The following is a 12,086-nucleotide window of genomic DNA, read 5'->3' on the forward strand; positions in this document are numbered from 1 at the left end:
ACACAGTGCAGGAAGAAGCAGAAAGCCTAATGGGCTTATTTGAAGCCTCTACCTAAGTAATGTTAAAATTTTACAATATTTAAAAGAGAACACAAAATGAACATACAAAAAAAACTAGCTCTCCTTTTCCCCTTTAATGTTGCTTTTGATGAACTTGGGATAGTGGCAACAAAAAAACTTGTAGTGACTTAAAATAGCAGAAAGGCATATACATTCTACAGGTATTTCGTGTTAATTGTATAGGCCTGTAACTTTAAGTACATTTTAGGTGACATTTTTAATGAGGAAAGAAATGCATTACTCAACTAGACAATGCCTATACTGTACATGGTGACCAAACGTATGTTTTGCAATGCAAAGATTTACATGTATTGTATGTGACTTGTGAACCGGCTGTAAGAGTTGTAATTTTGTGGGTGAAAGAAACCATCAGGACGCCGGGGGGGGCAAATAGGTTTTTTTTTTCGCGTAAAAAGTTTTGTCAGTGAAGTTTCCCATAATAACACAATATAGACACATTGCGGTGTAGCTGGAACTTTGTATAACTTTCATAATGTGTTAATAAATTTAGATTATGTTGAACCAAAAATACAGTAAGTAGCAGCTGCACCCCAGATTGGTAATGGTACAGTCCGATCCGGAGCCCAGTGAGGGATCATCCGCACGAGCAGAGCATCAGCTGTGGTGCGTCGGAGAAACTTCTCTCCCTCCTCCTCTGCTGGTTTTTGTCGTTCCCAAATTCCCTCGGACACGTTTTTTTTTTTTTTTTTCTTTTTTCTATAATTTCACTCGGGAGCCAGGGCAGACACCGGTACCTCCCTTAACAGGCTGGTGCCGACAGACTCCTGTTTATTATTTTATCCGTTTTATTTCTGACCCATCTGGACGCTCTCCGGAGGATTTCCTGCCCTGGTCTTGAAGGCAGCTGGAGTGACTCGACCAAGTTTCCCCCCATTCTGCCTGAGGAATGAGAGGAAGAGCCGAAACTCGCATGTTTGAATGAACAAAAGACCAGAAAGCGAGGGAACTGACGCCGGAATGGAGGAAATTACTCTGCCAGAAGCAACATGTAAGTCTGCATTGAAACCTTTGTCTTGTTTGGGGAAAAAATGCACGAGTGCTTCGTCATTCACGTCCTTTACCACATTGTAACAGAATGATTTGAACGCAACCTTGTCCGTTTCGAGGTTGAGAAATAGGCTGTGCAGTCAGGTAAGACGAGGTCTTGTGTGGTCGGAAATACATTTGTGTTGAAATATGAATCCAGTATGAGGTACGGATAAAGACATACCATTAATCGTTATTGTTTATAAGCTTCACACTTCAGTTTTATGGCAAATTTTATTGTGTGTAATGATGAAAATGTTCCAGGATGAGCGTCAGCTGACTGCTGATAGCCGTCTCTAAACGGATATGTTGCCATTTCTTTACTCGGAGAGCTCATCCATGAGGGTTATAATAACACAATTTGCGCTAGATGAGGTAATCTCAGTAGACCCCCCCACCCCCACTTATGTTATCTTTAGCTCCCTACCAACATGATGCAGTCACAGGCGGTCTGGCATTCCCTGTTATCTCCTCTTTGCTCCGCCAGAGGATGTTTTCCCAAATTCAGTGAATAGTTCACGGACAGGTGCAGTCATTTTCTGTTGGTGCAGAGACTCCTCAGTGAACTCATGAAATCCAGAAAATTTTAATGAGATCAGCTCAGGGCCAAAGTGCAGCATAAAGGGTCCAGCTAATGCTCTGGCTGGTTGCAGATTTATGTGCAGTTGGAAACTGTGTGATCCAGTGATCATACAGTTCAAGGCCAGTGTCATGTCATTCCCACTCAGTCTTAACAAATGTCACAGTTTGAGAAAAGATTCAGTATCCACGCTGGTTTTTTTCCCCCCCCAGTATGGAGTCTTGCATTGCATCCCTCTGCGGCATTTAAACATCCATGCCAAAGTTGTGTGTTCACGTGCTGCCTCTTTCTGGAAATAGAAGGGGACACACAATGTGACCTCCTCCTTCTGACAACAAAAAACTTCCTTCCTGCTGACAGGGGGCTTCATGGAGGGAGGTCAGCTTGTTTTGGCCGTGCATCAAGCGATAGAGAGGGGCTACACCCTGACTGTGGGAATCTTGAGCAGTATTCTTTAAAATGTTCTGAACAACATGATGCATATTTAAACCTAAAGCTTGTAGGGTCACGGTTGTCATGCTGCATGTGTTCTGACTCGCATCAAAAAGACAAACGTCATGCCTCTGTAATATTTCATAATCAGACAGATGGTCATTCCTATTGAAAATGATCAGAAGTTGGTTTTGCATCTTTCTCTGGTAGGTTACAGTGAACAGAGCTCCATGCGAATAACATGAGCAGAAAGTGTAGCCTGAAGCGTGAAGTTAATCTGGGATCATGTTTCCATATTGGGTGAGGATTTCATTTTGACCAACCCTTAACTCACAATGCTGCTCTTTAGGAACATTTAACCTTTATTATAAAAGGAGTAAAGACTGCAGAGATCAGCTTTATCAGCTACTAAGCTACCATGTAAAACATGAATGAGCAAGCTATTTAAACAACACCTGAAATGATCTGGACATTTTGTAAAGTCTCCTTCAACGACAGGCACTAAAGAAAGTTTTATTGATCAGCCCTGTTTAAAGGTAACCCTTGGACTGGAGCTGTCAAAAGCTTCATCCAGCACTGTGGAAATCTGCTGTCAAGACTTCTGGAGATCTTCAAATCCCCACTTTCATTCTTCATGAGTTCTTAAATTTGGTCTGTCCCTTTAATCAACTAGATAGGTGTGCAGTTCCAGTTTTTTTATATTCTGTTAAAATTTACAATTTCTAGCATATTTACAGGCGTCAAGAAATTAAACTGCTCATGTCACAGAAATTATTACTTAAGTTACCCGAAGTATGGGTGAATAATGAATAAAGATCCTCTGCAATCTGTCAGGGAGACGGGTCATAGTGTAGTCCTTGTTTATTGTGTAGTAAGGGAGAATCCCCCAGCTTTGGCTGTCAAGTCTGAAGTGAAAGAGATCAGTTGGCTTTGCATTTTCAGCCACTGGAGTTGTTATGTAATCGGGGGAATATGTGCGACCTCGTTCCAGTTTTTGAAACTGCTTTTAGTGTGTATGTAAATGAACACTGGACAGGATCCCGTGGGCATTCCTCGATTCACTAATGGATCCTGATAACAACACAGAGAAGTCATTGTTTCACCACAGGGTTTGTTATCGGTGTGGTGGTAAAGTGTTATAAGGGCATTTTTATGTTCAGCAGCATGAATGAGTGAAACACACCATTAAAAAAAAAAAAAAAAAAAAAAAAACCAGGATCCATTGTGAAACGACCTGTCCTGTTATTTTTTTTTTGGGTGTAATTGAATATGCAGTATTTACTGCTTTATTTTTATTTTTTTTAATATCTAACCGTTAGATACCACTAGGACCACTATCCAACTGGGCTCTATTCTGCATAATCCTTTTAATTTAACAGATTATGTTGAAAATGTCTTATTCACATTATTATTCTTCACAGGCACATTAATCTTTGCTACCATTTAAAGAAGAAATAACAGACGATGTGCACGACTTAAAGAATAACCAAGCAAACCCGAGAACTGTGACACTGTATCAGCCTTGTAATTTCCTTTTCATGTGTAGATCACTTGATTATTCCTCTAAAGCTTCTTCAAGTAGGATAGGCTTCCCAGTGCCCTCATGTTTGGATATGTTGAAAGCCCACATTCGGCACATTCTACAGTGGGACTCAGCCCTGTATGACATTTGGTGAGAGGAGGGTAAAAAAAAAAAAAACCCTGAAACATCTGAGTCACAAAGAACTGACTTAAATCATGCCAGCACTGAGGCGCTGAGGTCTGCTCTTAAAGCTACGGTGCGTTTTTCTAGACAGTGACACACTGGTAGTTGCTTTTGCTGGTCTGTACTCAATCACATTGGATTAAAAGCAATTCAATGCTAAGGTTAAAGAACAGATGCACAGCTTTCAGGGTGTTTCATGGTGTCCACAGCATATTGGTTTGAGCAGTATCAGAGTTATCCTTTTTTAGACACAATCCGGTGCAGCATAACAGATCAGCCACAACTTTAAAATCAGACAGTGACAGGAATATAACTCCCATGTCTTTCACCCAAAATCCAATATTATGGATATGCTAGCATGCTCATATTGTGGCTCAAGTATTATGTTGATTATGATATATATGTTTGTGTCTTTGTACAAGAATCATTATTTGATCTCATTAGAAAAGATCTTATTTTCCTGTTGGTGTCAGATGGCCAATATTTGAACAATACAGAGAGAAGAGGAGACTAAAGCTGTGGGTACAGAGGGAAGGAGATGTGGAGAGGAAGACCAGACTGGCACAACCTGATTGAACTCCAGAGTTAAATTCCCCACATAGAGATGGCATCATGTCTGTTCTGTAGCGCCCAGATGGTGTAAATCACACCGCCCAGACACTGACCTCTCATGAGGGTATAGAAGTAAGTCTCTGGAGAGGCAAATAATGTAGAAAGCCTTTTCCATTAACCCACACTCAGAGTTTGCAATCACTCCATGGTATTCTACCAGGAAATGGCTGCTTAAAGTGACTCAATACTGTGCATGCATGCACAGTTCATCTCTGTGTTTCTGGCTGTGTTGACTGACGGACACATACAGTAATTGCTGAACTTCTGCAGTTAATCTTGCCTACCGCTGAACCACCTCTAACCATTCAAACAGCAGCTTATTGTGTGCAAATAAATGCTGATAAATTCTCCAATTGTGGCCAGCGTCACTGAGATGTTTACACAAGACAATTTTTCCTAAAAGCTCATGTTTCCTGTGGCAATTTCATTTGTCGTACTATAGACTAATATAATTAGTTTTTGTTGTCCCATTACATGTGTTATTCGTCAAACCTAAACTGACTGGTGGCTACAGTTTTAGATGCAGTTTAAATTGACTTGTATCTTCATATTTCCCCCTTGAAGCCCTTTGATATACAATACAGTTGATAATTTAGGCCTCGTCCACACGTACGAAAACGGAATTCAGAAATTCACCAAAAACGGAGAGGAAGAGGCGGAGCATGCGCACAAATCTTGAGCGCTGTTTACAAATCGCCTTTTTTGCTCAGCGTGGTGGCACAGGAGCATGATATTTTGCCCTAGTAACCCTAATAGGCTCAATATCTTCTCCAGCATGAAAACTAGCATGTAGTCCGCCATTGTTGTTGATGTTGTTACGAGACGTCTCGCGGGATGTGGAAGGCTGCTCGGGAGTGTGGCGATGACGTCATCGTTTTCCCCGTTTTCGCCGTCCACATAGAAACGCAAGAGCTGCGTATGCGAATTTCTCCACCCTGGGACCCGTTTTCAGAAAAGTGCGTTTTAGGGCTATGCGTTTACAGGATACGTGTGGACGATCGGCCAAAACGATGAAAAATGTATGCGTTTCAGCGTTTTTGCGTTTCCGTGTGGACGGCCCCTTAGAGAGAGATGTCTTGTCGAGGACTGCCTGTGATTACTTTGAGGTTCAGGATTAAAAGTTTCAGAGCTCATTATTTTTTGGTAATTAGTAGGTTTCTTAAGAAGATATGTCTTTTTGTTACAAAACAACAATTTATTTGCTGATGTGTTTATTGCTGACTGGTTGATTTTGTTATGAACATACAAAGCCCGGCAAGCTCTTACTTCCTGTGTACATTTTTTGTGCTAAGTTTCTTTTCCATTTATGTCTTGCTAAGCTAATTAATGTATTTCCCTACATCTTAAATTGTTTCATTAATTGTAACAGATGGATAACAGCAGTTCTAATTTTTCCCGCGAAAAGTTGCTCTGGCGTCTCTCCGTTGTGAACTGATTATCCTCCAACAAAGGCACATTTTTGTGGTGATGGACAGAGGAGTAGCAGCAGAGTAGTCATACATGTTATCTGAGTGCTGTGGGGCTGAATTTGTTTACAGCAAAATGGCCCTGATTGGTTGTGCACATCCAATTGTGCACAGAGATATTTTTTCTATGTACTGGTTGAAGTACGCCCCATAAAGAAATACCAGTGGTGTGTTACCTGACTCATATTCCACTAAGAATTGAGTCTGGCTATGCCAGGCTATTTGTCTGCTGCACCAGAGAATAACCAAATCAGAAAGACAACAATTAAAGAGCCAGTTTACATAACAAGACACAACTTAAAAGGATCAAATCCAGGCACAAGTTTGGTCCTGGATGTTGTACAGCTGCAGCTGCTGGGTAGTGAGAAAATCATAAAAGTCAAATGAATGCCAAGGAAACATGCCGTTCTTACTGCTAACTCGCTCATTTTACAAACATGAAAGGCCCACGCACATGTGCTACTTGGAAGGCATAGGCTTTTCCCAACCCCTTTCTGTCTTTGGGTCCCAACTGTGACATTCATTTAGAAGGCTGATGCTGCAGTGCTGGAGCCTGAATTCATTATCAGTCAGCTGTACCGCCCTTCTCGCTGGGACGCTAGAGGAAGGACAAGCAGAGGGAAGTCTTGATTTGGATTGTGTTTCTTGTTCCTACCACCTCCATCACGCCCAAAAATATCGCAGACGTGACTGCTTGCAGCTCTCTGGTTGTCTGAAAGTTCCAGTCACCAGACCTGTCCACTAATATTAGACCAGGTCCTGTTCAGCTAAAGGGCATACTTCTTTTAGTGTAAACAAATCTTGATTTCCCTGCATGTTCCTTGGCAGGTGCACCATATCTTAAGCCACCATTTGACCTATTTTGCTGTATCCCTATAGTCCTAAAAATGTTATAAAATTTTTAAAATATTGTAAGATCAGCACAGGTTCCTGTTTTGAGGGAGGAATGTATTTCAACCTTGTGGGATTGTATGTTTGCCTTCTTTAGTTACCTGTGATTATGAAGTCTGTGAGAGGTACCTGTTGCCAGCAAACAAGTTCCTGGTTTTTCTGTCTGGAGACAAAAATCCAGTTAATGACAACTGTTGGATATAATTGTATGTTGGGCAGTCATAAGATTATTGCTTGGGCTGAATTTTGCTTTAGGTAATATTTACAAAAATAGCCATATCGAAACAAAGTGACAAACAGCTTTGTGAGGTTCTTCTGAAAAGGACACACTGAGCTACAGCTTCTCTAAATGACAGCAATGCTGTTGTGACGAAAATGTTACCGATTATGTTGCCTTTACCCACTGATTATTGCCAGGGATCGTTCGACCATCTGGACTTTAAGGAAATGAAACCTATGCAGAGAAAATTAGGGAAATACAGATAACAGAACTTTTTGCGGTGCAACTTTTTGGAATAATCATATCTGTGTTGCAGAGAATTTTGTGTCACAACAAACAACATTTCAGCAAATCTGGTCGCCCAGAACTTTTTCAAATGTCTTTTTCTAACCATAACTGATCGTAGACATCCCCCAAAAGAGACGCAGCAACCACTTTTGCAAGGAAGGACTGACTGGCACACCGATTAGACGTAACATTATCACCACCTTCCTAATATTGTTTTGGTCCCCCTTTTGCTGCCAAAGCAGTTGTGACTCATCAGAGAATGGACATGGGCCTTCTGAGGGTGTCCTGTGGTGTCTGGCAACAGAATGTTCTTAGTGGGGGCCTTTGGGTCCTTTGGGTTGAGGGGAGGGGCCTCTGTGGATCATCCCACAGATACTTGATCAGTTTGGGATCTAGTGAATTTGGAGGCCAGGTCAACACCTTGTGCTGTTCTTCATGTTTTCTGAGTTGTTCCTAAACCTTTTTAGTGTGTGTCTGTGTCAGGCTGCATCCTGCTGGGGATGGCTGCTGCCATCAAGGAGTGTCATTGCTATGGGGTGGGGGTGAGTGGTACATGTCTAAGTAACATCCACATAAATGCCAGGTCCAAAAGTTTCCCAGCAGAACACTGAATGGTCACAAGATGGTCAATGTTATTTACATTTCCTGTTAGTGGTTTTAATGTTGTGGCTGATCAGTATATATATGCAGTCTTTGCTTTTAATGGTTTGTTGATCTCGTTTGATTTTTTCCCTATTGCTCACTGCTGTCCAGCATACCAGACGACGCTGCAGGACATGAGCAGTCCTGTCTGCATAGACGAGAGTATCAGCCTGCTGAGAAAGGCTAGTGAGAGGAGAGCCACACTGCACTGAGTTCTCACTGACTACTAATGATGTGGCAGATCGGTGTATATTGCTTTATTAATGAAAGGAGCTTGTGCAGCTCAAAAGTCCCTCATCTGTTGGTTACATCCGATGTAATTTTAGAGATGCTTGAGTGTAATGGCTCTTGACACTCTCCCACCTCTGGTCAGACTCTCTAGGTTACATACCCGTTTATGCCTGAGCATGTTGTTGGTGGCAGCAGATGCAGGGTCCGTAGGGAGCTGCTGCTAGTTCAGATAAGCAGATCCTTTCATCAGCTCGGTTGCTTCAGCTCATATGCCGCCGCAGGGGAGAGCTGCAACTAAATGCCCGGCATTGTCGTCAGTCTAGGCCAGGTGACTGGATGAAAGCTGATGCAGTCACTGACAGACATTAGTATTCACTAGTCGGTTGGCATGCAGTGAAGGAATGCTGTCTTTTGAAGTGTCTTCAGTCTTGTCAGTTGGTATGCACTGCCACATTTGTCTTGTATTAGGCAGACATCAGCGGAAGCCTGATGAGTGGGTCAGTCTCCATCTGACGCATGTGACCTGTTCTGCTGCAGTCATTCAGACTCGAGCTGCCGCTGTCCAAGAAAAATGCAGACTATTCCCTGGTTCCAACCTCCCATGTGTGTTTGTCATCTGCTTTTTTCTGGTCTTGTGTGACAAACTGTTGGTCAAACAGGAAATTGTTATGAACATTTATCCATATTTACACACTTTATCGACCAACCGACTGATGAATCAAGAACAGAAGCTATCACTTGTAGTCCTATTCAGTCCTTGTCCATAAATCTGCTATTACATGTTGATTGACACAAAATCAGTTAATTACAACAAATCACTTTGTTCATCAGTGTAAAAATACCCTGAATTATTCCAGTAGTCAAATGTGAGAATTTCTTGCTTGTTTCTTTTTCATATCATTGTTAATTAAAAAACTCTGCTGAACAGCTAGTTTACACACTATAGATTTCATTTAACGCATCAGCAGATTAAACAGTAAAGAAAAGTACCATTTATTGTAGTCCTAGTTCAAACTATCCATGGATAATTTCGTTTTCCATTTGTAATCTCATCTACTGGAAACATTGGTCTCTAAACACACACACACAGGGCCTGGTCTGGCTGGGGAGTCGGTGCTTGTTGTTTACACTGCGCTTCCTGTGTGTCTGGGCCCCCTTGCCCTCTTACATCACCCTTTTCAGTGCCGGAGGGACACAACAGGGTGAAGGGGCAATTGGTTAGGGGGTAAGCAGTGAGGTAGTTCATTAGTCCCCTGGTCCATCCCAAATGAGATGCAGGTCCTTTCTCTGTGTGTTGCCCGGGTTCCTCTTTTCTTTTTTTCAGTCTTTCTTTTCTTTTTGTTGTTGCCGCGTTTTTCCCTTTCCAGTCCTTTGATTTCACGCTCTGAGACAGAATTCTGTTTCCTCAACTCTTATTGTGGGTCATTTACATTTTCCCTGTGAATGTGGTGCATGTCCACCTTGTTTACCAGCTATTTGATTAATGAAAAGCACATTTAGATTTAGCAAAAACCCTGCAACCTGGTATTACTAAGCCTTTTAGTTGGTGATCTGACAGTCAGGTCAGTTCTTTTCTTGTCTGTGTCACAGAATAGGGTTGGCTGTCTTCATAAATATTCCATGTCTTGCCCTACATTTTTACTTTACCCTTGTATCTTGGCAGAGGCTCTGAATGTTAAGGAATGAACAGCAGTTTTAAGGTATTATGACTGATCACTATCAAGTAACTTGGACCATTTGGATGCAGTTACTTCTATACTGTATATTTGGTTCATTGTAGGAAGTGTCTACATGTTTTTGTCTCAGACAGTTTCACATTACTTTCACAGCTCATCTCTGCCCAAAGTATCCCTCCCTGAGCTGCAAATGAGCAAACACTGTCACAAGAATGTGCTGTCATAGTTGACTGATTTTGTCATACAGTGAGTCATATGTTTTGGTTTGCTACAGAAGACACATGCTTTTGTTACACTGGTCCACAGATTCCTTGCGAGGTTGATGAATGGGTAGAAAAACAGCTTTGTGGTATACTGTCTGAAACCTGTGCCGTGTACAGTTCCTTGTTAGATGTTACAGCCAGTACACGTATGATAAAACTGATAGTTTTCTGCAAGTTGTTCTTTACTTCATTGTATGTATTTTAGCAACTCTTATTGGTGATGCTTATCATTTGGACAAAAATATTTGTAATTTGTCCTCATCAAAATAATTAGACTGGAAGGGCGGTTTTGAAGGTGATTATTGAAGAAACAGGCTCTGCAGTGTGGGTATTTATAAACCTGCTCTAACAAAGTAATATGCTGTGAAATTGGATTTGTGCTAAATCACGTTTTGTGTGGCAGAATTACCAGTTGTCCCAGTTTTAACTTGGCCCTTTACCCACAGTGTCATCAGCCAAACTGTAAAGTGAGTAATTCCTTTGTATTTGGGAGTGAATGTACAATGAGCTTTTCAGAAACTGTGCTACATTTTTTTAAATCGACATTCAGTGTTGCACATACTGCACATTTTGTCCAAACTGACTGAGAAGTGGCACTGTGTCTATGCTAATTACCTGCTGATTCACAACCTGCCGCTCTGCTCCCACACTGTGCTCATGCATCCATTCATCCACCCACTTCTGCAGGGGTTCCTTTACCTTCTTTTCTGCTGACCTTTTTCAGATATCTTATTCTACAGTGTCACTTTCACATGTAAATTGGTGGAGAGTGACGGTGTGGTGGTCAACCGATGATAATGCACAGCATGGCACAGATTCCTAAACCTCTGCTGACCTACTTTGTAGGGTCTCTTGATTGTCAAATACCCATTTGATATGCAGGGAGGGAGCGAAACAAAGCAACCACACCAGGACATCATCAGCTTCTGGATGCTCTATAGGATGATTTACTTTCTACTACCAGATTAGTAGGAGATGGTGTCAGTCAGAGGTCTTTGACTTGTCATGTCTTTTTGAAAACTTAAAGCATCTAAAGACTATAATGTTAATAGTTTCCCTTTAATATTTCACATTTCAGACTTAATAAGTGACGAAATTAAAACACCTTTGCATATGAAGTTTGTAAAACCTTTAACTCATCTGATTATCAGGGGTACATAGGTTTGATTCTCAGTTTAACTTCATCATAAATATGTGTGAAGATCACAGACAAAACACAAAAGCAGAAATCTGAAGTTAAGTAATCATGACCCCACTGCTTATAGCGCGAGGCTGATAGAATATAGAGGCTGATGCTGGACACCAAAATCTTCAACCTGTGTGAGATTTTAGTCAGCACTTTAAAAACCACCAAAGTGAACCTCAGTGCTTTATAAATAAAGTTGGTTTGGATTGAATTTTATCAAGCTTGTGAAATACTGACCAAATGTTTGTCCCGTGTATGTGTGTGTTCCCTCTCTGGTCTTCAATAATAAGCTGCACCAAAGTGTTTTTCCATGTTTAGGCTTGTGGAAAGTACAGCCTCTCATAGGAAGGTTGATGTGCATTGATTCAAGACTATGAATAATGCAAGTGATGTCACAAGAGGGTGGTCTAATGGCTTTAGGCTTTAGCTCCCAAGAGGATACAGCTCTTTTGGGAGGCTGGAGTGTAAATATGGAAAGGAGGCAGTTACTCAGGTGATGCAAGCAACCTACTGTGATAAACTCCCTCTGTTGTTGTATAAAAATGATCAAAGTTTCTGTCGTGATTTTACACATTAAGACACTGGATGAGAACATTGTACTAATTATTATGTACTAACTGGTTTATAATTGAATTAGCTTTGCTGATGTTGCTCACAGACTTTACAGATTGCAGGGATGGATGTGTGAATAGATTTGGTCATTGCAGTGAGAACATCTGTGCAAATATTACTCAAGCACTTACCTCAAAGCACTGCACGAGCGTGCCCCAGTCTTGTTTGCAGTAAG

The 12,086-nt window shown here is 41.4% G+C and overlaps 1 protein-coding gene across 4 annotated transcripts in view; it reads left to right on the forward strand.

Moving 5' to 3' along the window:
- The first annotated feature begins 569 nt into the window (after window positions 1–569).
- The window catches only part of map7d1a (MAP7 domain containing 1a), a 37,478-nt gene continuing 25,961 nt past the window's right edge, over window positions 570–12,086 (forward strand). For all 4 annotated transcript variants that reach the window (XM_084556112.1, XM_084556114.1, XM_084556113.1 and 1 more), the window contains exon 1: window positions 570–1,069. In XM_084556112.1, the coding sequence (XP_084412238.1) occupies window positions 1,000–1,069 (70 nt within the window). In that variant the 5' untranslated portion in view covers window positions 570–999. The remainder of the gene's footprint in view (window positions 1,070–12,086) is intronic.

Source organism: Chelon labrosus (genome assembly GCF_963514085.1).
Source record: "Chelon labrosus genome assembly, chromosome: 12".
NCBI classification, from domain to species: domain Eukaryota; kingdom Metazoa; phylum Chordata; class Actinopteri; order Mugiliformes; family Mugilidae; genus Chelon; species Chelon labrosus.